Source organism: Siphateles boraxobius, unplaced genomic scaffold, assembly GCF_051911475.1.
Source record: "Siphateles boraxobius isolate OS27281-9 unplaced genomic scaffold, OSU_SipBor_1 29, whole genome shotgun sequence".
Classification (NCBI taxonomy): Eukaryota; Metazoa; Chordata; class Actinopteri; order Cypriniformes; family Leuciscidae; genus Siphateles; species Siphateles boraxobius.
The window spans coordinates 17,004,016-17,030,466 of NW_027508908.1; the positions used below are offsets into that span (position 1 = coordinate 17,004,016).

The window sequence follows — 26,451 nt, forward strand, 5'->3', positions numbered from 1 at the left end:
TGGCCTATCCTATTGTAATAACGTTTGTGTTAAATTCTGTGGCAGAAATCGTCAATGTGTCACAACGATTCTCACGTTGTAATTTTAAACTAAATATGCTGCATGTAAATAGACTAGGCTACTCCCAACGTAATTTTCCCCCTCCGTAAAATAAAATAGCCTATTTAGTTTGTTAATTTGCAATGTGGCTTGCTTATTTAAAACAATATATAATAAATGCTACAAGGCATATGCCAAATAAAAATTATATATTCCATAGGCTTCTATAATAAAAACTGTCCTTTTTCTGGCCGTAATAGGCTACGATCCTCTTCTGACAAAATTAAGCTCTCTCGTGCTCTCAAACAGCGCAGATAGGGCGTGTCGAGGCGCGTCCTCCTGCGCTGTGTTTTGAATCATCACTCTTATTAAACTACAGAGAGAGCTAAACTGTTGAATAGCAATTGGTTGGCGCTTCCATCACTCAGAGGGGTGGGTAACATAAGTCAACTTTCCTTTCCAGAACTTCTAGTGTCTTGTAGGCTAAAGCGGTAAAGTCTTGTAAAGCGGTCATAGGCTATATTCGAGAGAGAGAAAAAAAACACTCCATTGTAAGCCTACTAGGTTTCTTTTAAATCTTACATCTTTTCAAAGCAAGATGACTTCATTCACGTGGATTCTACTTATTCTGGCAAGTCTTGCGGCAACGAGAGCACAAGGTATGGTCTGATCTAACCTATTTACATTTTGTTTTGGTAACAGCGCTCGTTACATTTCTTGCACTGGGGACGTAGACCTATATATAATCCATAAAATAACAACGGAAAAAGACTCGTCGCCTTTTGCCTCATTTTAAACGCCCTGCTGTAAACTGCGTCGTCACTCGTAGGCTATATCGCTCTTAAATTATATTTGAAGCGAGGAGTAAAATTAGTTTTCTGGTAGTCTAGCCCAGTTATTTAACGTTACTCTGATGCATTATACGGGAAATGTTGAGTGTTTGAATATAATTCAAACCAAAATACAATATTGAATGTTTTTGAAGTGCCAGAACATGGGTAGGATACATTTAGTTAGGCTATACACGCGCATGACTCACCAGCCTATGGGAAAATGGCTGGAGAACAAAGATACGACGATTGTTTTGGTAACATATATTAATATTTTTAAAAGTATGTCCAAAAATTAAAGCAGAGGTACAGAAGTTGAGATTATTGATCTTCCCAATTTCAATTTTATTTATTCCCAACTTCAAATGTTTTATGTCAGTAATTTAGCTGCAACGCATTGAAAACCAGAGTTTACGTGCTAATTTAAATAGTTTGGCTGTAGCTCCTCTTTGCCTCACAGAGCAATATTTTTTTTCCCATTTTTATTAATGAAACAAACTTTATGAACCATACACTGTCTTGTCATTTAAGTCTTTTGTTCTAACTTTAAATACAGTAAATCCTAACAGTGCTTGTTACTGGCAGACGCATGGTGCCATGTAATGCCATTCCATTAATGTTTTTTTTTTTTTTTTTTTTTTTACACAAGCTTATGAATGGCAATACATTTATTCTCAACGTTTTTAAAGATAAAACATACAAATAACCACTTAAAACAACTTTTTTTAGTAGCCTATATCTCCCATAGCTGCTCAAGATAGATAACATCTAAGATGTTGAAGGTCACAGAAAAAAACCCTTTTCAACCACAGAAACTTATTTTCCAGCAGTTAAGTTGCCTTGGTCACAGTGTTCTAAAAATAATTGATCCCATGATGTTGACCCATACTTCCTGTGGTGGAAGCATTGAGTTTATTAATCCAAAGGCACTCTTCTTTGTTTTGAATGATGCATTGACAGTTTTGTTTTGGCATGATCTAAGATCAGTTAAATAGTCATTATTAGGGTTTTGGTGATGAGAAATGCTCCGAGATCAACATGATAGGACAAATGTAGGCCCACATAACCCCCAGAAGATCATCATAAGGAAAATCAGACATGCCCAAATTTAAATGAATGTCATGTATAATACATGGCTGCATTACTCAAGTTTGCCTGAATCTATACTTTTCCTGAACTTTTACATTAAGTGTAGTTTTTCCCAAATGTAGTTTTTATGCAATTTAAGTTGACTGCGTACACATCTACCCAGATGAAAGGATCTCTGGTTTCAGTTCTGACTCAACCACCAGTCATCATGGTTTGTGCTAGACCATAATGAAAACAATACATCGCCATAGCAACATAAGCCACAGGATGCAATCTCTGTGGTGTTGCGTGTGGCAAACACATGCCTTCGCGTGTCGTGCAGTGTACATCTTTTTTTCATATATTTATACAAAAAATTCTGTTTAGTTTTGCTTCGTATAGGCCTACTAAGAGATGGGAGGGTTTGGTCACAATGTGAATCCAGTACAACACACAAATATAGTATAGGCTACAATACAGGTTATATTTGGGTGGGGGGGGGGGGGGGGTTATTATGTAAAATAGAACTGTCAAATTTCAATCATTTTGCTCAGTCAGCAGCACTTTTACCCTCTAGGAACTAGACTGGGTTATTTTTTTAGTTGGTTATTTCTTTCTCATTCAGGTGGTTTTAGTTTTTTGTGTCTTCCTGTTTGGGGGTCATACAAGAGTAATTTTGCAGGAGCCTTTATATTTGGAAATGCTTTTGTGAAAACAATTACCTTAACTCATTTGAGTTGCTTGACTTGAGTTCGATGTAGGGCTGGACAATAATTCAATATCAATATATATCGCGATATGTTTTTTTTTCGATAACGGTGATATGATTTTTAAACACATTTTCGATATTTCAATATACATAGCAGCATTTGTCACTGACTGACGTTAGGCGCGCAGCCGTCAGAAAGAGCAGAACACAATTGGCTACTTTCCTGATGACGTACACCACAGACACGCAGCCACTCAATATAAAGCGCCAAGTTTCAGCCACAGAATGAGCGCCCCTGACCGGAATAGGCGGCTGCATATATGAAAAAAAAACACCTAACCCTAAAAAAATTCTAACAAAAGGTTTCTCAGCTGTTTTTTGTTGTATTGGGTGTCCTAAATAACATACTGAAAGTTTACCAAAGTTTGACCACTAGAAAGGCGTAATTTTCAAGATGGCGTCCAAGATGGGCAGGAAGCCCTTAAAATATCCTAACTCCTTCATTATTTGACCTAGCAAAGTAATATTGGTGTCTAACCCCATGTTTTCTGGGTCTATGAATCCATTGGACTTGTCTAAATTGCACTGACATGATTACAAACTTATGGAATACATGATTTTGTGAGATTACTGTAAGGTTTTATCTTAGTTTGGGGTGAACCAGATATGTAAACGAATTAGCCTATGTCATGTAACTCCTACTCAGCAAGTGTTTTTGGACACGTACCCTTTTTTGCTAAAACACAGACTTGGCATTCAATGTAAAAATTATTGAGCCCAAAAGTAACTTAAATTGGATTTGTATAACTTAGATCATAAAAAACTCTGAATTAGCCCGAACAGAGGCCTGTGTGTGAACCCTCTAAAATGGTCACTCATTTCAATTTGAATAAGGTAATACATATGTAATGCATCCTCTATAGATGTTTTCGAGTATAAAGGGGGCATTATACTAAACCCAACAAAACTAAATTCACAATTTTCAGCAATTGACATTGTTGAATTAGCTTGAGGAAAATGTACACTCCTAATGCAATTTTGACCATGAGTCATGTTGTTGTAAACCAAGAAACTTGCCCCATTTGCTGTAAAAACTTAAGAGATGGCTCTGATGTGGTTGAGGTTCATCAGAAGGGAGCTGATGGAATCAACAATGCAAGTGTACAAAGAGGCGATGACATACACATTTCCGCTGGTGAAATACTACACTCAAAATGTCGACAGAAGTACATAAATAAAAAAGATATTAAAATCCAACAAGAGAATAAAGCTGAGCCACCAAAAAGAAGTGCCAGAGTAGCAACTGGTCCTTTCAACAGCCAAACCGATTGTCTTTTCTGTGGGACTACGATAACACATGGAAGTAAAGACACAAGTAGTGTTAAGACTGATACGCTCCGCAGAGTCCATTCTTGAGTGTTGTGACAATCGTGCGGATCAATGGGCTTTCACTATGAAAGGCAGGATTGAGTATTATGGCCGGGATCTACATGCTGCAGACTGTGTTTACCACCACTTATGCAGTAGTAGTTTTCGTAACGGATATAACATACCGATACAGTTCCAGAAAGACCCAGAGGCAAAGCGCAGAAAGTCTGGCCGGCCCAAAAATGAAGATCAGGACCAGGCATTCATGAAAGTTTGCTCTTACCTCAAGAGTAATGATGAGGAACAGTTGACAATTACATATCTTTGTGAAAAAATGAAGGAATCTCTGACAAACCCGGATTCTGAACCATATGGAAATCAATACCTCAAGAGAAAATTGAGGGAACAGTACCAGGACAATGTACATTTCACTGAAGGGGAAGGCCTCCATGACATAGTGACAATGAGAGAGAAGACATCACAAATACTACGATCTTATTTCAGCGAACAAGAAAAGGATGAGGAATCCCAGAAACAAGCGATCATTCAAACAGCTGCGCGATTGATCAAAAGTGTATCAAGTCCAATGTCCCATCCGTTACGGATCAGTATCCGAGCACAAAGTCACTTGAGCTTGACTCTGCCCTTTCGTTTGTTCCTGAGACTCTCCGTACACTTTTGAATGGTCTATTTGTGTGTATGGAGACCCGCCGAAAGGTTGCAGGAATTGGACAGGCAATTGTCCAGGCAGCACGGCCACGTGCTGTGGTAGCTCCATTACAACTTGGCGTTGCAGTGCAGGCACATCATATGTATCGGTCACAATTCCTGGTGGATACCCTTCATTGAATGGGATTTGCTTCATCATACAAGGAAGTTTTGCGTTTTGAAAAGAATGCTGCAGATTCAGTAGCCCCAGATATGTTAGCGGATGACATAGATGTGCTGGACATGGCACTTCTTTTTGCTGGGGACAATGTTGACCACAACTTCCTTACTATTGATGGTAAGGGGACCTTTCACGGAATGGGAATCATAGCAGCAATCACTCCAGGGCGAAGAAAGGACTGTATCATACCAAGGAGACACATTACCAACCACATTACCACATTACCAACACATTACCAAGAACGTCTGCCTCCAACTGAGTCCTCAACCAAATACCACTGCCAAAGAGTTTACTTCCAGATCATGGTTTGGATTGGAAAGGATGGTGACATGAACACAGTGGATTGGGGATGAAAACTGGTGGACAACCGGTTCCTGCCAGTTATGACCAGTAAGACTGCTGCCCCACAAAGCCTCCTGCAGATGATCCACTGTAATTGCACAACTGCCTGCCAAACACAACGGTGCAGTTGCAGGGCATATGGACTACCATGCATGCCTGCTTGTGGACCATGTCAAGTTGGGAATTGTGAGAATCACTATAATCAACCTCTATGGGAGGAAGAGTGTGACGACTAATGGTAAATCTAGTGAAGGTCACAATACAAAAAAGTAGAAAAAAAAATAAACCAGAATAAAAGGAAACAACTGAATAAAACAGAAAAGTATTAAAAAAATACAAAAATCAAAAGGCAAAAAAAAACATTATAAAAAAAATAAAACACAAAAAAATAAAAGGGGTTAGCGGTACTGAGCCTTCACGTGGCAGCCCTGTTTTGACTAATTTTACAGTGCCACACAGTTCTAATGAATTTATTCATTATTGGAATCAAAAGAATGGTTATGAACCACATGAACCACAGAAACCACCAACACTAGGCAAAACGATATGAGAAAGGAGAAATATGCAATTACTTAAGGGAAATTGTACTTATTTTTCACATAAATATGCTTGTAACCAATTGCTTTAATATATATTTGTGCTTGAAATCACTTATCTACCATGCAAATATGCTATTTATAATATTACATGGCCAAAACATGTATCAGGCACCAGTATTCCTGGTCTAGGAGGAATACAAAGGAGTAATGGTCATTTTAAGGACCTGACAGCCGCCATTTTGAAAATAGGGCCTTTCTTGGAGTCAAACTTTGGTAAACTTTCAGTATGTTTTTAAGTACATCTGATAATACTGTAAACCACTGAGAAACCTTTTGTTAGAATTTTTTTGGGGTCAAGCCATATTTGCAGCTGACTAGAATGCAAATGTGACTGAACGAGCTTCCACAAGTGAGGAGAAAGCAGACGAAATAGTTGATAAGAGAGGAAAGACTAATCTAGTGGTATAAATTCAGTGGTGTTTCGGTGTTTCAGCGTGCTGCAAAATGTGCCGGAGTGTGACTGCCGAGTCCGACTAGCAGCGGGAACACATCAAAGGAGGATCAGGAGATAGACTGTGCCGATGCGCGCGTCCGCGGCCAGGAACGTCGTGTCCACACTCTAAAAATAGCTCACCGAAAGTTCTAATGAGCAGGTATCGCTCCCCGTGAATGTCCTGACGCGCGCGCACACACGCACACGAAGCGCAGAATCCAGTTCTCTTTCTTTAGCGTTTGAATAATAACACACACATTTATGCCAAAATGTCCGTTTTGTCAATTGTATCCTCATCAGAACAGTCTAAATGAGTTAAATAGAATCTTAAATGAAAGTTAAGAGTAGCCTAAATGAGAAAATTAAATGCGTAAGATCATCTCATCAGCGACAGATCTTAAAGGGACAGCAGCCAATTCTGTCTGTCAGTTAAGTTAACCAAAGAACAAAGGGGAACAGATCAAATTACTCACTGGTCTTGTCTAAAGAACGTGTGTAGCTTTAATAAGGATTAATCTATATTTAATTTATAATTTATGCAGTTCAGACTATTTGATAACATCATTCAATTTCTGTATATTTCAGTTTTATTTACACACAAAACATTAATGGTGAACATTTTTGACTTTATAAAATGATTAGGCCTATCTCAAGTCTTGAAAAAAGTAAGACATATTTTTGTTATACATAGTTTAGTAGCCTACTTTTATTTTTGGCAGAATTTATCATTATAATCAACTTAATTATTTCTTGGATTTTGTAACACCATAGTCCCTAAATTTATGTAAATGCAGGAAATGGGATTTAAATCGGAAAAAAATTCCCCCATTTTGTGTACCAAATGTTGCACAAATGTTATGTCAAATGTAAATTTAAAAACAGAAATGCATTGCCATTTTACATATTACATTTCAAACTGAATATTGCTACCCATATGCTTTCATAGTCTTGTAGCAGGTATTGAGAAGAGAATATTATTGTTATGATGGGTTATTTCATTGCTTCATGTAGTTTGTTATGGTGCAGTAGCGAAAGACTCCAGCAGATTTCATAGACTTGGCAAATTCATTTTTCAGAAGATTGTAGGAACAGACATCTGTTATTGGCGTTCTTGGCAGTTTTTCTGAGGCTTTTATATTGTTCATATCGATATCGGAATTATATTGTATCGACCGAAATTAAGAAATATATCGTGATATAAAATTTGGCCATATCGTCCAGCCCTAGTTCGATGTGCATCATTTATATGGGTTTTGCTCTGAGATGTGGAGCCACATGTAAATTGCACAAGTCAACTCCAATCTGGCTAATTGGTTTCCATTTGAACTCTTTATGAAATTTCATTAGGCATTGTGGGCTGTTATTTTAATGAACATTTTGCTGTGTTTGGATATAATATACATTATATATAATATACATTACTTAGTGAATCAAATGAGTTCTGTTGAATTAGCTGGATGCATCCTCTATTGACAAGTTTATTTGCAGCTTTAGGCCAGTTTTTTTTTCTTAGTTTCAGTTAAAATATTAGATTTTAAAATTGAGTTTTGAATGGGAAAGCCACTACCCACTAGATATGCTTTCTAGTTCAAACTAAATATTAAAATAACAACTGTTTTCTTGCAGAACTTGACCTGTCTGATGCTATTGATGACTGTAAGTAAAGATTACTCTGTCTTCACTGTATATGGCCCATTTTATGCATGCCCATTTTTGTTTGTTAAATAAGTATTATAAAAAATTTTTTTTTTCAAATTGTGGTTCAAATTTTCCTTACCCTGCCAAAATGGTCATTGGCCCCACCAAAAATAAATAAATGAATAAATAAAAAAGTTTTATTGTTGTTTTGACCTATGTATCATTGTATTCTAAAAAAAGAGAAAATCAAAAGAGAAATTAATTCAGTACTCACAATCTGTTTTCTATGCACGCAGAGAGACGGTATTAACAATAAAGGGATAGTTCACTCAAGAATGTATTACATAATTCCATAAAAATAATTGTAAAATATTAAAGCCATATATGAGAACCACTAACCACATATTCAATTATAGGCCTATCTACATTTATTTAAATCAATAGGTAACACTTTAGTTTAAGGTCCAATTTTCACTATTAACTAGTTGCTTATTAGCATGCATATAACTAGGAAACTGACTGTTTATTAGTACTTATAAAGCACATATTTGTAATGCCTTATTCTGAATGACCATATTCTACATCACTAACCCTACCCAATACCTAAATTTAACAACTATACCATACTAACTATTAATAAGCAGTAATTAGGAGTTTGAGTTGTTAATAGTGAGAATTGGACCCTCATCTCAAGTGTGACCGAATATCAGACTCTGATTTCTTGTTTTGGTTGCTCCTGTCTAATTCACAAACAAATAACAAATAGACCTCCTGTGGATCTTCCTCAACTCTCATATATTTTGGTTTATGTTGCGCTGACCTAAGCTACATTTTCATATACTGACACCTACCAGCTTGTACGCAGCATCAGAAAAAAGAAAAAAAGAAAAAAAAAACACGTTTCAAGTAACAGATGCAGTAGCTATTCGTAGTGACCCGTGATAAATTTATTCCATGTGTTTCCTAGAATGGGCATTTTGCGTGATCTACAACATACACACAAGTAGTAGCCTACTGGTATTATATTACAAACTGACTACATGTTTGAAAAAAATACAGATTTGTAAATACATTTAATTGATGTTTTAAAAAAAAAAATAGTCAACTAACCGCCGAAATGTTCGGCCGAAAATGGCATTATCGGTTTCAGGCAGAAATAAAAAAATAACAGCCGACAACGTAAACCGAAAGATAGGTATGTCTCCCGCATCTTGATAGCGGCTCCCTGATCCCCGCAAATTAGTTCAAATCTCCTGGAAGAGCGAGCGAGCAAGAGCTCGTGCTCCAAACCGTGTAGCGCGCGCACGCCAGACAGGGAGAGAGCGAGAGACCTTGCGTGTGTGTGCTAGTGTGCCACCTGAAGCGCATGTAAGACCCCCAGTCCAATTTTCTGTGTGTATAGCAGTTACATTAAAATTTGCGTAGCACTGCAAAACTGTGTTTCCTAAGGCTACATAGGCTTACATGTTGTTTGAGTTTGGATTAAGTTCTAGTGCTGTTTTTGCACTGTTGGTTTGCATTGTTTTGCACAGCAATTTAAAATGTAAGTAAAAAATTGTTACATGCAGCAGCAGAATAGAGGCCCACTGCCATTCTGTGATTTTGTGTGCAGTTATTCAGTTAATTGTGGATCTTTTTGCACAACTGTTAAAAACTATTTTATTTGATGGAACATAAAACTTGAAGAATAATATTATTTGCTATTATTATTTATATTTATTGTTGAAAATATTTTAGGTTTTGTACTGTGTATATATACAGGTCCTTCTCAAAAAATTAGCATATTGTGATAAAGTTCATTATTTTCCATAATGTAATGATAAAAATTAAACTTTCATATATTTTAGATTCATTGCACACCAACTGAAATATTTCAGGTCTTTTATTGTTTTAATACTGATGATTTTGGCATACAGCTCATGAAAACCCAAAATTCCTGTCTCAAAAAATTAGCATATTTCATCCGACCAATAAAAGAAGTGTTTTTAATACAACAACAAAAAAGTCAACCTTCAAATAATTATGTTCAGTTATGCACCCAATAGTCAATACTTGGTCGGGAATCCTTTTGCAGAAATGACTGCTTCAATGCGGCGTGGCATGGAGGCAATCAGCTTGTGGCACTGCTGAGGTGTTATGGAGGCCCAGGATGCTTCGATAGCGGCCTTAAGCTCATCCAGAGTGTTGGGTCTTGCGTCTCTCAACTTTCTCTTCACAATATCCCACAGATTCTCTATGGGGTTCAGGTCAGGAGAGTTGGCAGGCCAATTGAGCACAGTAATACCATGGTCAGTAAACCATTTACCAGTGGTTTTGGCACTGTGAGCAGGTGCCAGGTCGTTCTGAAAAATGAAATCTTCATCTCCATAAAGCTTTTCAGCAGATGGAAGCAGGAAGTGCTCCAAAATCTCCTGATAGCTAGCTGCATTGACCCTGCCCTTGATAAAACACAGTGGACCAACACCAGCAGCTGACATGGCAACCCAGACCATCACTGACTGTAGGTACTTGACACTGGACTTCAGGCATTTTGGCATTTCCTTCTCCCCAGTCTTCCTCCAGACTCTGGCACCTTGATTTCCGAATGACATGCAAAACTGAGCAACAGTCCAGTGCTGCTTCTCTGTAGCCCAGGTCAGGCGCTTCTGCCGCTGTTTCTGGTTCAAAAGTGGCTTGACCTGGGGAATGCGGCACCTGTAGCCCATTTCCTGCAGACGCCTGTGCACGGTGGCTCTGGATGTTTCTACTCCAGACTCAGTCCACTGCTTCCCCAGGTCCCCCAAGGTCTGGAATCGGTCCTTCTCCACAATCTTCCTCAGGGTCCGGTCACCTCTTCTCGTTGTGCAGCGTTTTTTTGCCACACTTTTTCCTTCCCACAGACTTCCCACTGAGGTGCCTTGATACAGCACTCTGTGAACAGCCTATTTGTTCAGAAATTTCTTTCTGTGTCTTACCCTCTTGCTTGAGGGTGTCAATGATGGCCTTCTGGACTGCAGTCAGGTCGCCAGTCTTACCCATGATTGCGGTTTTGAGTAATGAAACAGGCTGGGAGTTTTTAAAAGCCTCAGGAATCTTTTGTAGGTGTTTAGAGTTAATTAGTTGATTCAGATGATAGGGTAATAGCTTGTTTAGAGACCCTTTTCATGATATGCTAATTTTTTGAGACAGGAATTTTGGGTTTTCATGAGCTGTATGCCAAAATCATCAGTATTAAAACAATAAAAGACCTGAAATATTTCAGTTGGTGTGCAATGAATCTAAAATATATGAAAGTTTAATTTTTATCATTACATTATGGAAAATAATGAACTTTATCACAATATGCTAATTTTTTGAGAAGGACCTGTATATATATATATATATATATATATATATATATATATATACATATATATTTATTAGTATAAGTTTTTTAAATAAGCCATTTTCGGCTTCAGTTTCGATTTTCGGCCAAGTGCATCCTAAATTTTCGGTTTCGGCCCAGAATTTTCATTTCGGTGCATCAATTAAAAAACAAATCACTAAATATTTACGATTTTGACGCACATGACGCAATCCATGCCACTATCTTCTGTGAGCAAATGGCTTCTGTGAGTAAGATGCCTTGCCACTTAAAGTTAATACCGCTACTGGGCGCACAGAAAACAGAGCGTGAGTACAGAATGGAGTTCTCTTTCACATCTTCTTTGGCTTGAATCTGCATGGTTAAAAGTAACGTGAATGCTTAAATTGACAGAACTTAAAAACACGTGCAAGTGATAACCTTTTGTGACTACGCAGCACTGATCGGCCAAGTGACAATTCCATCAGCTGTACCGAGCGTCTTTCACGCTGGCCCGGGCCATCCTAAAGTCCTTATTATCAAGCCCCATGTCCACCTTATTTTTCAACGTGGAAGCAAGCTATTTCCTGTGAATGTGCGAGACTTCTGATTCATTAGCCGCTATGAGGAAATAACGAGAAGAATAAAGTGCGGCAAATTGTAAAACTATTTGCGCTACGAGCCAGTGTGTCTATAATTATGACAATACATTAAAATAATAGGGTAAGAAGTACCAGTTTGCAATATCAAGCAGCATAACAAGCTTTTTTTGTACAGCTAAAAATAACTGGAAGCGGATGACACCAGAAGCCAGGCACATTCAATTTGCAAATGGCCGCACACACTCTTAAAAAAAAAAATACTTTATCCACCTTATTTTTTTACGTATCAAATGTGGAATACCATACTTCCATCCTTGTTTATTTGTTAACTTTTTCTGGTATGTCACTCATATTGTATTTTCCAACAATTGACAATATTATGATCTTAAGCTCCTGCAAATCCAACGGTGAAACCAGCAGTGAAACCAGTCCCACCCAAAAACTCAGATCCAGATAATGGTAAGTTTTTGTGTGTGTTTGTTTTGCATATAGCAATGGATTATGTTTGAGCACATAATTTTACAGTATGGACTGTTTAAGGCACATTGCAGTATGCGTAGAATGACTAACAGGACTGCTACCTAATTTATAGTTTTGTCTTGCTCTTCTAGGATTTGATCTGTCAGATGCGGTCGATTCAGGTAAGACTAAGTGGGCTTATGATGGGCACAATTCATTTTTAAACTCTTTTTGAATATTTTTTTGTGTGTGTAATGCATGTTAGTAATCCTCTGAATTTGTTAAGTGTCTTCTAATTTTCTTTATTAGTACATGGTTCTTAATAATAATAATTATAAAACCTAGTTAACTTCCGTTCCAAAAATAATAATAATTATTGTTGTGGGGGTGTTCTGCCTGATAGTTCACCTACTGAATGTATGATGATCACCAGTCCATATTGATCAGACTTAGACTTCCTTTATTAATCCCAGAGGGGAAATGAAGCAGCAACAGAAAATCAAGACAACACACATAACAAAAACGTTAACAAGATAACAACTTCATGGATATTGTGTTACTCTACATAGCAAAAATTAACCCAACCATTGAAGATTAAGTTTTTACTTTAAGTGAAATATTTTTGGGGGGGGGGGGGGGGGGGTATGGACAACTTATCAAATTCCATTGCTGTGTGGTTGAATTTCATTGAATTATAAGGGGGGGGGCATTTCATTTCAGTTACTGTATTTAAATGAGCCTAAACTTAAAGTAAAATATCTTTTTATGACCATTGTTTATTGTACACAGACCCGAAAAAACCTGCTGTGGTCCCCCCCAAATCAGGAGATGGTAAGAAATCATTATCCTGGGGTGTTTATGTAATTTTTATGTATAATGTTCATGGGTTACACTTTATTGTAAGATAGTGGGGGCCCTCAAAATTACTTGATATTATTTAAAGAAGCTAAAACAACTAAAAATCCAGATATTTTGAATAGACATATTATACATCGTTCTAGCTTTACCAAGATCTATATTATTTTGTTGGGTAAAAATTGTGAGTGGTGGTGGGGGTGAGGTCTTCAAATATTGTAGAGCCTTGAAGTTAAACAGGTTGAGTTCCTCTGAGGTCTCGTTGTTACAGTATAATTATGCATTTAATATTAATGAGTAACATGTACAGTGTCCTTGTTACACGTTACATGTTGTTACTGTAGTAATAACAATAAATGATGCATACTTATATGCAGCTAACCCTAAACCAAGCCCTATTCCTAACCTTAAAGCCCATGTTGCAGGTTAACCACCACTGTCGATTAATGGGTACATAAATCACTCAAGATATGTAGGCCTATATCATTTTTTAAATGTCTCAAAAATGGTCCATTCTTTTACGTTTTTGGTATTAACGTTATGTTTTTTACGCAATTCGGTGATGACGTCACGTTGGGGAGAAGTGGAGGAAAGGTAGCCTCAGCCTAGTATTAGAACTATGGCGACTGACTGGGATGAGGAAGAGGTGGCAAGAGCCAACATGTATGATGGCCCGCAGCTGTATAATTTCGAACCTGCCAGACGTGAGAGAGGGCAAATGAGGAATTGCCAAGAACTGATGGCCGTCAAAGCCAATTAAATGCATTGTCCGAGGAGAATGAGTGGAGAGTTGGTGAAGTGTCCTGGTGAGTTGCTATCATTTAGCAACGCAGCAATGAGCACTGGAGCTAGTCTACGAGCAGCAGTGCACAATAACCACACTTTTTTTTTTTACTGTCATTGTTGAAGAGCACCGAGTGGAAAATCAACGTTTTCTTTATATCTAGTGGCAGTGATCATGACGTTAGTTCAGATAAGTAGTACCGGTAAACTTTGTCATAGTGTCGTAGTACTGGTAAACTTCTTCTTTGTCATCTAGAAATAGAAGGCTTCATGCTAGCTATATGGGTGTTTCTAAGCGTTTATCTCTTCCTCCGGTGAAAATGTTGTTGCAAACGTAGCCGCCGCGTGTCTGTCGCTGTGTTTGGCAGGTGCTTGTGTGGGCGGTATAGAGAGAGATAGGCACAAAGCCAGAGAGCATAACGTTAGCATAGATAGCTAGCAGCTAGATAGATAAATAGATAGAAATATATATAGTAGGTAGATTGACAACGTAGAGTTGGTCGCACGTCAGAGGCGCCCGCGCCATTGGATATGCAGTTGCCGCATATACTAGCCTATCTATATATCTGTCTGTCTATCTACATATCTATCTATCTATCTATCTATCTATCTATCTATCTATCTATCTATCTATCTATCTATCTATGTATTTATCTATGTATCTATAATCTGCGCCATCTGAATACTCTCATCTACTACTCGTCTCTCTAGTCACTCTCAATGCTCTCAAGGTAGGCTCTGGTGAATTCTCTCCCCAAGGTGACGTAATGCAATGCATTGTGGGGGAAAGGAGAATTGTTGCAAACCGCTTTAAGACCAAATTTATCTTTCTTTCTAACTAATCTTTCTTTCTTTCTTTCTTTCTTTCTTTCTTTCTTTCCTTCTTTCTTTCTTTCTTTCTTTCTTTCTTTCTTTCTTTCTTTCTTTCTTTCTTTCTTTCTTTCTTTCTTTCTTCCTGACTAAGCTTTCTTTCTTTTTAACTAATCTTTCTTATGAATCAATCTTTCTTTCTTTCTGACTATTCTTTCTTTTTTACTTTTCTTTCTTTTTTAAAGTAATATTTCTTTATTTCTAACTAATCTTTCTTTCTAACTAATTTATCTTTATTTCTAACTAATCTATCGTTTTATTTATTTCAATCTTTTCTTTTCTTTTTAACTTTTCTTTTCTTTCTTTTTTCAAACTAATCTTTCTTTCTAACTGATATTTTTTATTTTTTCAAACTGATCTTTCTTTCTATCTAACTTATCCATCTTTTTTCTTTCTTTCTAACTATTCTTTCTTTTTTCCTAACATTTCTTTCTTTCTTCCAACTATTCTTTCTTTTTTACTTTTCTTCCTTTCTAAATATTCTTTTTTTACTTTCTTTCTTTCTTTTTTACTTTTCTTTCTTTTTTACTTTTAGTTTCTTTCTTTTTTCAATCTAATCTGTCTTTCTTTCTAACTAATCCATCTTTCTTTCTTTCTTTTTACTTTTCTTCCTTTCTAACCATTCTTTCTTTTTTACTTTTCTTCCTTTCTAACTATTCTTTTTTTACTTTCTTTCTTTTGTACTTTTCGTTTCTTTCTTTTTTCAATCTAATCTTTCTTTCTAACCAATGTGTCTTTCTTTCTTTCTAACTAATCCATCTTTCTTTCTTTCTTTTTACTTGTCTTCCTTTCTAACCATTCTTTCTTTTTTACTTTTCTTTCTTTCTTTTTACTTTTCTTTGTTTTTTTCAAACTAATCTTTCTTTATTTTCCTTCTAATTTCTAATCTTTCTTTATTTCTAACTAATCTTTCTTTATTTCTTTTCTTCCTTTCTAACTATTCTTTCTTTTTTACTTTCTTTCTTTCTTTTTTCTTTCTTTCTTTTTAACTTTTCTTTCTTTTTAACTTTTCGTTTCTTTTTTCAAACTAATCTTTCTTTCTAACTAATCTATCTTTCTTTTTACTTTTATTCCTTTCTAGCCATTCCTTCTTTCTTTCTAACTATTCTTTCTTTTTTACTTTACTTTCTTTCTAACCATTCTTTCTTTTTTAATTTTCTTTCTTTCTTTTGTACTTGTCTTTTTTTCAAACTAATATTTCTTTATTTCTAACCAATCTTTCTTTTTTCTAACTAATTTATCTATCTTTCTTTCTAACTAATCTTTCTTTTTTCTAACTAATTTATCTTTCTTTCTAACTAATCTATCTATCTTTCCTTCTAACTAATCCATTTTTCTTTCTTTCTTTCTTTCTTTCTTTCTTTCTTTCTCACTATTCTTTTTTTTTACTTTTCTTCCTTTCTAACTATTTTCATTTTCTTTTCTTTATTGTTTTCTAACTAATCTTTCTTTCTTTCTAACTAATCTATCTTTCTTTCTGTCTTTCTAACTATTCTTTCTTTTTTCCTAACATTTCGAACCATTCTTTCTATTTTACTTTTTTTTCTTTTTTCAAACTAATCTCTCTGTATTTCTTACTAATTTTTCTTTTTTCTAACTATTCTATCTTTCTTTCTAACCTATCTCTTTCTTTCTAACTAATCTATCTTTCTTTCTAACTAATCCATCTTTTTCTTTCTTTGTTTGTCTTTCTTTCTAACTATTCTCTTTTTTCTTACTATTCTTTCTTTTAATCTAATATTTCTTTCTTTCTTTCTCACTATTCTTTTTTACTTTTCTTCCTTTCTAATTCTTCTGTCTTTTTTACTTTTCTTTCTTTCTTTTCGTTCTTTTTTCAAACTAATCTTTCTTTATTTCTAACTATTTATTTATTTCTTTTTTTCAAACTTATTTTTATTTATTTCTAACTAAGCTTTCTTTCTTACTAACCTTCTTTCAAGCTGATCTTTTTTTCTTTCTTTATTCAAACTGATCTTTCTTTCTAACTACTTTTTATTTCTTTATTTTTTCGAACTAATTTTTATTTCTTTCTAACTATTTTCAACTAATCTTTATTTCTTTCTAACTAATCTTTCTTTCTTTGTTTTTTTCTAAACTAATCTTCTTTCTTTTTTATTTCTTTATTCCTATCCATCTCTAATCTTTCTTTCTAACTAATCTTGATGATGTATCCATCCAACCATCCATGGTCATGTTAAAACATGCTAAATCATGCTAGCAATGGGCAAACCATACTTGAAACATGTTAAACCATGCTAGAACAGTTTAAAACTTTTTCAAACTTTCTGGCTAGGCTTTTCCAAGCCAACTTAAAGTTTGTCTGCGAACTTTACCATCTAGTTTACTGTTACTATAGTAAGTACACTGTAAAATAAAGTGATAACAGTTTATGTAGTAATGTTTGTTTTACTGACCCATTGTGCATTTAGTTAAATGAGCTCATTTAAGTTCATTTATTACTTGTTTGTAAATGAGTGTGTTAATACAATTTAATGTGAAGTTCCTTTTTATTGTATTTGCAGATAAAAATAAACCATATGACTCTGGAAGTAAAATATACATGTGTACACACACACGCGCGCGTCATTGTAGTTTAATTATGTTTTTAAATCTGTTATTTTTGTACACTAATCAACTTACTAATGCAATGCAAACAAATTAACATGATGATTTCATTTTCAGATGCATTTGATCTGTCCGATGCACTTAATCCAGGTAAAAATTAATGTTGCTTTTTTCGAGAACATTGTAGTTTCTGTTTTTGTCTTGTTTACAATCTTTTTCCCCCCAGTATCATTTCTTGATTTAATTAAGAGATTTGCAATCCTTCATACAGTTTACATTTGAGGCGCATTATATTCATAGATACTCAGCTGATAACTGACAACACAGTATTTACTTACCCTCATGTCATTCCAAACCTCTGACTTCGTTTCTCTGTGGAACAAAAAAAGATACTTTGAAAAAGTCAAAGGGGGTCAAAACAACATTGACCATTTTGACTTTCAGAAGGTGGACAAACACATATACAGTATATTTTTCAAAGTATGTTATTTTGTGTTCCACAGAAGAAAGAAGTGCATATATGTTTAGGATGACATGAGAGTTTGTATGATCATTTGTTTAAATTTTGTGTGAACTAACCCAAAAAAATAAATGTTGGGCATTTATGTGATATTAATGTAAAGGTACAACTTACTAGCTCCTTTTTTGCTATTAATGGCTATTACAATTGTAAAATAGTTTGTTTCTGTTCTGGTTGTTTTAAAGGTGCTATTAAATGAGTAACATCATGCCATAGGTTTTCTTTAAAAAAAAAAAAAAGATCTTCAAAATTTCTTCTTTTGTATTAATAAACATAGATACACTTTCTATTTCTACAGATCTTGATCCCAAAAAACCTGATGCCCCACCCAAAGAGAGAGGAACTGGTATGTTCCAACATGTTTCAATTACACACTATTTTACAGTACGTGTACTTACAGTGTAGTTACCCAAGAAAGTGCTGGTAATATAAGGTAACTACATGGGTTAAGGTTAGGTTTAGAGACAGGTTCGGGGTTAGTACCTAGTTATTGTAATTGCTATAATAAGTACATAGTATGCACATGCAAAACAGGAGTAAAAATATAGTTCTACCCATGTTTGTTTGCATCTGTTAGGGTCTTGCACCACCCTTATGTCTCAAAAAAGCTGGTAATAGTGTAATTTTTTTGGGTTCTATTTTACTGTTTCAGAGAGATAAAACTGGAGTGCTGCATATTATGTAAAATATTTTACAATGCATGGCATAAGTAAAAAATAAAACCTCTTACTCAGCCAGGGAACATGCATAAATCTTGTATATGAAAGTTCCTGTGACGTGGCTTGATGAGCACAGTTATGTATTCCTTGAGGTGTTGAGGAATTTCCCCATTGGAAAGCATATTAACACTGTGTGAAACACTCCCTATTCCATGGTGTGCTGTGTTTTATTACTATATAGGAATTAGTAATGTGTTCACAAGTGACCAATTGGATTGGATGGAAAATCTGGTGAGAAGCTGAAGTTTTTTTTTAAATTTGTATTGAAAAAATCAAATGTAAATTTTAAATGCATATCTTCTACATGAGAATTTGATCATAATTTGGAAGCACGCTAGATTATAAATAAACTTTAAAATAACTGAAATTTGACTTTAATTGCAATTTAAATTATGTGCAGATTTTTAAATTTAGTCCATCAGGGGCAAAATTGCTTATGTATGTTGATGATAATATATATATATATATATATATATATATATATATATATATATATATATATATATATATATATATATATATAAAATTTTTTTTTTTTTTTTTTAAGGAAATACATTAATGGAATATTTGTTTAAATTCACTATAATCTAGATCGCAGTCTTTATTCAAAAACCTAATTACATTTAATTTAGGTAAATCAACACTTTAAAAAGTCTGAGGAACTGAAAGATTACTGTACCTAGTCAGACTCGTGCATTAAACCGCTATTCTCGTGAAATCTTGCATTCATGTTTCATTTAGGTGGTGGAAATTTTGATGACAAAGACCTTTTTAATGTGAATGATGATGGTGAATACAGGCCCGATAAAGGCAGAAGTGGAGGTTTGTGTCAAGTTTTACATAATCTTTTTTTATCAGTTTTTCAGCTTGATTTATTACTGTAAGTTGTCTTCAATTTGAAGTTTGAATCTCTGTTTACAGCAGCACAGCAAATTATAGACAGATGTCACCATTGTTCATATGTTACTTTAGATTTTTTTTTTCTTGAAAATAGAACCAACAGAGTTAGCCATGGAACGTATTCCACATTCAATATTTTATATTCAGCATGCTTCCCTGGGTTTTCCTATGGAAGCTTGTTTCCGCCAGGCAGTTTTGACTTTTTATCTTACAATTCTGACTTTTCTCAGAGTTGCATGATATAAACTCACAATTGCTAGTTATAAAGTCCAATTCTGTGGGGAATAGACTGACTTTTTTATTCAGAATTCAGAGTTTTTATCTCACAATTCTGATTTTATAACTCACAAACAACTTGTTATATAACTTGTTATAAAATCATAATTGCAAGATATAAACTTTCAATTGTAACTATTATTACTTTCAATTGAGAGTTTATATTACACAATTCTGATATCACGCAAGGTTAGATTTGCTAGATTAAAAGTCGCAATTACCTTTTTTATTTTTTATTCTGTGGTAGAAACAAGCTTCCATAGTTTCCCATGGGTTTCTGTGACTTAAATATAAGCTTTATGTCTTACCCATTTGTAATAAATGCTAAACACATTTACGATTACCTAAACTTGGTAACGTATGTTACTAAATTTTGAAGTTGACCAAAATAAACTAAAACTAACTAACTAAATGTACAGTACTGTCTGTGAATTATGTAAGTGCTGTGAGTGAATCTGACTCTGGTTTTTGGTTTTGGTTAAAGGGGGAGGAGCAGACCCTGGTTATGATGATCAAAGCGGTATTTATTTCCTTATGCCAAATGTTTACCCTCTAGTTCATAATTGTTTATTTTTATCTACTGTAACAAAACATTTACATATTTAATAGATAAATATGTCTTCATTTGCTGGGTGATAATTTGAATGTAATTTTCTCATTAGGCGGTGCCTCTGAACAACCTCAAGGTAAATATTAGTTTCACTAATTTTATTTAAATAGTACTTAAGTTAAATCTATTAGTAATTGTTTTGGAAAAACTGTCTGTCACAAAATGAAGCCTGTTATGGAGTTTACCTAAGGATAAATTGTCCACTGAAATATAAAACTGATATGAGCTAGTGCCTCTGGGTGGTGTTTTTGTTTCAGCTCTTTCATGCTCTATTTTCTAGCTGCTTGTCCTGACAGAAGCTTTGCTTACTTGCCAATGTTGTCTTTCTCCGTGGCATGTCCTCTGTTTTATTTTCAGTTGTAGTATTTTTTTTTTTTTTAATCAAGAATGGGTCTGTCCTATGTTTCAGCCTAAATATTGAGTGAGACCATGGAAACAGTGGTAGTCTGATGACTAACTGTCACACAGTTCTTGCATAAGGACAGGGCGGTCCAACAGACAAAAACAATTATTGTGGGCAGTACATGTTGAGGTTTTTCCACTAGGTGATTGTTTTCTTCTGTGTTGGAATAGTAAATGGGTGGTGAATATCATGTGCTGGGACTTTTAGTATCTGAAGACTGATAGATTTGACTGTTCATTCTGCCACTGGCTGTGCCCTAAATCTCTGCTTCGATTGCCTGTTGTTGCAGATCTAAACCAGCAGTGGCTCCAGTTTATCAAGATGCTAGGCGATAATATACCAGAAGGCCTCAGTGTCTGGATTGCCGGGTTTATACAAGTAGTAGAGCCCCTGCTAGAGCAGTTTCGGGGACTTCTGAATGTAACGGAGGAAAAGGCAGAGCTCTAAATGTCTTGTAAAGTAACATTATTTGCTTGTGTTGGGGTGAAATGGTTTTAAACATTGTTTACATGGTTTGGTTTTAAGGCGGGGCTGCTGGTGCTCACGGTTTATGGATGAGATGCATATTTGGTCATGATCAAGATTGATCACATTGGTTTTGAAAATTTGGCAATAAGGAATTAATTTCATTGTATTGCTGACCGGTTTGACTGTTTTCTTTTTATGTTGGTAAGGATTATTAAAAGCCTATACACTACCATTCAAAAGTTTGGGGTCAATAAGTCTATGTTAAGAAATGTTGCACCAAATCAATCTACAGTGTCATCATAATCCTTCAGAAATCATTCTAAAATGCTGCTGTAATGGCTGTTGGGCATTCAGCTTTGCATCACAGGAATAAATTACATTTTAAAATGTTACAATAGAAAAGTTTAAATTGCAATAATATTTTTTACAATATTATGGTTTTTACTGTATTTTTGATCAAATAAATGCAGCCTTGGTGAGTATAAGAGACTTGTTCTTAAACATAAAAAAGCTTACTTAGTCTGACCATAAACTTTTGAACAGCAGTGTATATAATAAATCAGTTGGTGGAAGCCACTAATAGTTGATTGTTATGAATCTGTTAGAGTGTACGAATAAATGATAATTCTGATTGTGAAATAGAGAATACACTAGTGATTCAGTTATTTTAGATCAAAAAGAGGGGTGGGAATTACAATAGATGTCCAACTTTTTCCTCAGGACATCCTTAATGACTTCTAGTCTTTTTTATCATCCCTTTTGTTGTGTTGACACATTGTAGATACATAGGGTATTCTCAGATGTTTTCCCCAATGAATAGATCTAGCAGTGGGACTGGTTTTGCCTGGGTTTGAGAAGGCGTTTCTTATCTCCGCTCGGTTTTATGGAATTAACCCCTAGGCCATGTTGAGCATTCCATTACTTTGCTTCCTTTTCCTCTGCTCATGGAAGACATCTTATTACCTATTTTCTTGAAAAAACAACATTTGAGGTTGAAACATTGTAGCACAATTCTCTTTTGACTAAAACTTGGTTTTAGGATTACTTGACGTACCAGATGTACCAGAGGATTGAAACTGGCAAATGTTTGCCCTTGTGTGCGTCACAACTGAAAGCTTTAGCGCATGCAGTCATTATGCCATCCTGAATCTTAAAGAGAGCAGAGGCACTATAGGAATGATTTTTTCTACCCCATATACTGATTTTTCGTCTAAAAAGAGACTCTTAAAAATTTTGTTTTTATTGGCATAAATGGTTCCATGAAGAACCTTTAGAAACTTTCCTTTGCACAAAATGTTCTTTATCGTCGTTAAGAGTTGTTTAGACACACACACAAGAAATGTTTTTTCTTCTTAAAGAACTCTTCACTATTATTGAGGAACTGAAAATGGTTCTTCTACTACTGCATTGTTGCGAACCTCCAACCTCCCCCCTCCACACACACATTTTTGTGATGTTCATTTACCACATAGCAGACATTCATCCTATTGTAAGAGCATGGTAGTTTGCATTCACTGCTGTTAATCTATTGAATATTTCAACATTGTCTGGTTTTGTTTCTCATGATAGATGCCTTTAACATTGGTATTGTTTGGTGTCCGTTTTGATTTATTGGTTCTCAATTGTATTTCAGGCTCACATTTTTTCTTTTCTTAAGTTTGTCTGGTTTCTTTCCAACAGAAGTGGCTATTTTCTCTGTCATCTTTTCAACTTTTTGTGTTCACTTTCTTTTTAATAAAGTGAAATGTGAGAATTCCCTCTGTTTGATTCATATAATATAGTCACGCCCAACTCATCCAACAATGGCATGGTAAGAATGTATTAAGCTTGTGTGAAGAACACTGGCCTGCCAGCTTTTAGTTGCCTCTTATATTATCTAGCTGCCTAAAGTTTAGGGAGGTAAACCTGCTAGGTAAATCTTGCTTTAGGTCTGAAATTCCAAACATTAGTTTGGAAACCTCTATTTATTTAATCAGGTCAACGCCCAGCATGTTTACACCATATATCATGACAGCAATATTAGAGCAACTCTGCAACTAAATTTCTAATTTAGTTAATCAAAATTGCACAATGTCAGATGCGTAGTTAGTTAACTACTTCCAGTGTTATGAACCTCCTCTTTCTGATTTTGAATGCATGCTGTAAACTGTATTTGTTATTGCTTATATTTACACGTCAAGTTGAAGAACAAAATGTACAGGAACATTTGCCAAGTGTTCTGTGGAGAATAGGACACCTCTGCTGCACCCCCTAGTGGCAAAAACATCACAGTTTGCTTGTCCTCTTGTTAAATGCCCATGTCTCTTTAGTTTTGTCATCAAGCTCCAACTAATAACTGATGTAGCCATTACAAAAATATGTATAACGTATTGTACACTTCAAAAGCAATTTGAAACTAGCCCTTGTCCTTCTCTTTTCTTGTATGTTGTGTCCCTTTAAATTGATCCCACAGGCGGAGCCATGGCTGCCATCATCAGTTCTGTGGGTGTTGCTCTGCTCGGTGCCGTCTCAAGTTACTTTGCCTATCAGAAAAAGAAACTGTGTTTCAAAGTACAAGGAGGTGAGTTCAACACTTTTATCCATGATTCTGAATCCTTATACAAGCACTAGCTTGGTTTTGATTAATGTGACTTGCTTATCAAAGCAGTTAAAAAGAGAAGAGGAAAAAATACTTCACAAATAAGCTGTTTAACTTCAAAACCATACTTTTTTTACTCAAACTAATTGACCTCATTTAATAACTTGTTCCACAATATAAATGCTTTTGGGAGCCACAACATGGTTAACCTTAGCTCAACTAACACAGCAGCTCTTGTAGAGGAAGTGGGGGTTGGGTGCATGACGTGGCAGGCAGTTTAACTGCTCTGGTTGTATTACAAAAGCCCTCAAGGCCTCAACAGGTGGCTCTGTGGCGCAATGGATAGCGCATTGGACTTCTAAGCTACACTTAGAGAAGTGATTCAAAGGTTGTGGGTTCGAGTCCCACCAGAGTCGAGTTTTGAGGAAATGATGAAAAAAGGATAACAACACAAGTAGCAGTGTTTTGTCCAAGTGTGAATGGTGTTAACTGAACTTTAGAAACTGATATTTCAAAATACCATAAACAAAATTGACTCACACTTTATATTAGGTGTCTTTAGCTACTATGCGCTTACATCAAAAAATAAGTACAAAGTAGTTGTGTTGATGTGGTATTGCAAAACACTTTTGCTGCTATCGAGGTGGGATACGGGTAAGTTTAGCGACAGGTTTGGTGGTATGGTAAGGTTTAAGGGAAAGTTCAACAGAGTAATTGTAGATGTATACAGAGATTATTTACAGCTTTAATTACATGCAGGTGTTTTTAAAATGTATAAGTACATTGTAAAAACATGTATGCACACAATAAGTGCATTGTATCAAATTATTAATTTAAATATTAATACATAGTAGTTAAAGATACCTAATATAAACTGGGACCCAAAATTGTTTCATGGGATAAGCTAAAAAGTAAATTTTCTTATAGGGGAGGATCCAGAGAGTGGCAAAAACCATGGTACTCAGTCTGATCCACAAGGTAAGCATGATAGTGCCAATGTAGCAAATTTAAGAAAATGTTTTCTGACCCCACGTCATATGCAAAGTTATGTGTGATTGTTCCAATCAATTAACATGGATACCAACCACACATTTTGTCATGGTAGTGTAAGATTTATTTATTTATTTTTTCAAGTTAAAATTATCACATAATATTTTGTAAAATATTTTAATATTCTGGTTTGGTGAACAAGAAACAGTTGTGCTGCTTAAATTTTTTTTGTGGAAATGGGAATTCTTTGAATAGCGAGTTAGCATTTATTTGTCATTGTTTACAAAAAAATTGACTGTCACTTTTGATCAATTTAATGCATTGTTGCCGAATAAATTAATTTATTTGTGTGTGTGTGTGTGTGTGTGTGTGTGTGTGTGTGTGTGTGTGTGTGTGTGTGTGTGTGTGTGTGTGTGTGTGTGTGTGTGTGTGTGTGTGTGTGTGTGTGTGTGTGTGTGTGTGTGTGTGGTTTTTATACAGCTATCAGTATTAAATCATAGAGTTTTGTTCAAATTAAGTATTCAGTATTTTGAAAAGTATCAACGTATTTTTGTACATATTTTCTTAAAAGATAATAGGTTGTTTTTATATGGATTTCATTGCTTTCTGATGCAGCTTTTAAAGTTTCACCAAGTAGATAACAATTTACTCTTTTCTCCCCCAAAGTTCTCAGCAACCTGCTCCGCTCTTCGTAACCGCAATTGGATCTGCGCACTGAAAGAATATACGTCTAGCATGTCCAGTTATGGAGAGCCTAACCCTGTGGGAAACATCCGTTATATGAAAGGCTGGTTTAAGGCAAATTTTAAAAAATAAAATAAATAATGTGTTGATTTTATTTTTTATTGGATTTTTCTAAGTTGTAATGCATTTTTTTTTCTGTATTCAACATTTCTCTTGACTAATTGTTTATCTTTGAAAGAGGTAGAGGTAATATGTCACTTATGGTTTTTATTGGTCTTTTAGTATTTCAAGTGCCAATGTAAGATACTGCACTTTATTTGGACAAAGTTGTTACTATTTTTGTAGAAGTACAGCAAGTTACATAAGGGACTTGCTTTTGTAAAGCAAGCTGTCTGTTTACAGATGAATGCACCAGTTGCTTTTTTGTTTGTTCTAACATTGCATGCGTAATCTGAATATAGACTGCCTTCTTTTACAATCAGACAATGGATGGATGGATTTAGATGATGATGATGTAGGCTGATGAATATCAAATTGACTGGTGACAAAATGTCAACTAAAATAAAACTGACATGGAATGAGTTTAAAATTATGGGATGCCAACTCGCTTATCATTTACATTTTCTATATTTAAATTAATTTAAAATAGAATATATTTGAGATTAAAAGGTAAAGAGTTGTTTTTTTCTTCTCATTAATCTGTTTTAGCCATTGTAAATACTGCTTTAGCAAGATGTACTGCACTGTCAGACTGTCCATTTTATACGCACAAGTCAGCTTGCATTTAATGTGTTTAATTGAAATATGAACTACAGAATGAGCCTTTATGATTTATTGTCTGTCTGCTTTTTTTTTTTTTTTTTTGACTATTTTTCTTTGAATATGCATTTGGTTGTTCTTCCCAAAATAAAGCCATTGGTTCCTGGATTTAG

The 26,451-nt window shown here is 35.0% G+C and overlaps 1 protein-coding gene and 1 non-coding gene across 6 annotated transcripts; both read left to right on the forward strand.

Annotated features, from left to right (window-relative positions):
- Positions 1-405: 405 nt before the first annotated feature.
- On the forward strand, positions 406-26,450 carry cd99 (CD99 molecule). 5 transcript variants are annotated; one of them, XM_077246839.1, is made up of 14 exons: positions 467-698; positions 7,904-7,933; positions 12,230-12,298; positions 12,451-12,480; positions 13,088-13,129; positions 17,329-17,355; positions 17,489-17,521; positions 18,190-18,237; positions 19,352-19,432; positions 20,271-20,306; positions 20,449-20,472; positions 23,720-23,827; positions 24,773-24,823; positions 25,502-26,450. In XM_077246839.1, the coding sequence occupies exons 1-14, from the start codon at positions 638-640 to the stop codon at positions 25,528-25,530; spliced, it is 669 nt and encodes a 222-aa protein (XP_077102954.1). In that variant the 5' UTR covers positions 467-637; the 3' UTR covers positions 25,531-26,450. The 5 variants fall into 5 exon arrangements, 4 of the variants coding, with proteins under 4 accessions (XP_077102956.1, XP_077102957.1, XP_077102954.1 ...); XM_077246840.1 differs by having other exon boundaries at positions 469-698; positions 12,230-12,290; positions 12,449-12,480; XR_013207840.1 differs by lacking the exon at positions 17,329-17,355 and having other exon boundaries at positions 406-698; positions 21,089-23,827.
- Positions 24,170-24,261, forward strand: trnar-ucu (transfer RNA arginine (anticodon UCU)). The gene is given in 2 exon segments: positions 24,170-24,206; positions 24,226-24,261. It is a non-coding gene; the product is annotated as a tRNA-Arg (tRNA).
- Position 26,451: the final 1 nt, after the last annotated feature.

What these genes read in the sequence shown, in the direction of transcription:
- cd99 (XM_077246839.1), top strand. Translation starts at nt 638, where the DNA reads ATGACTTCATTCACGTGGATTCTACTTATTCTGGCAAGTCTTGCGGCA. An exon ending in TGCGGCAACGAGAGCACAAG is followed by an intron (nt 699 to 7,903) that starts GTATGGTCTGAT and finishes GTTTTCTTGCAG; the next exon opens with AACTTGACCTGTCTGATGCT. An exon ending in GTGTTTCAAAGTACAAGGAG is followed by an intron (nt 23,828 to 24,772) that starts GTGAGTTCAACA and finishes ATTTTCTTATAG; the next exon opens with GGGAGGATCCAGAGAGTGGC.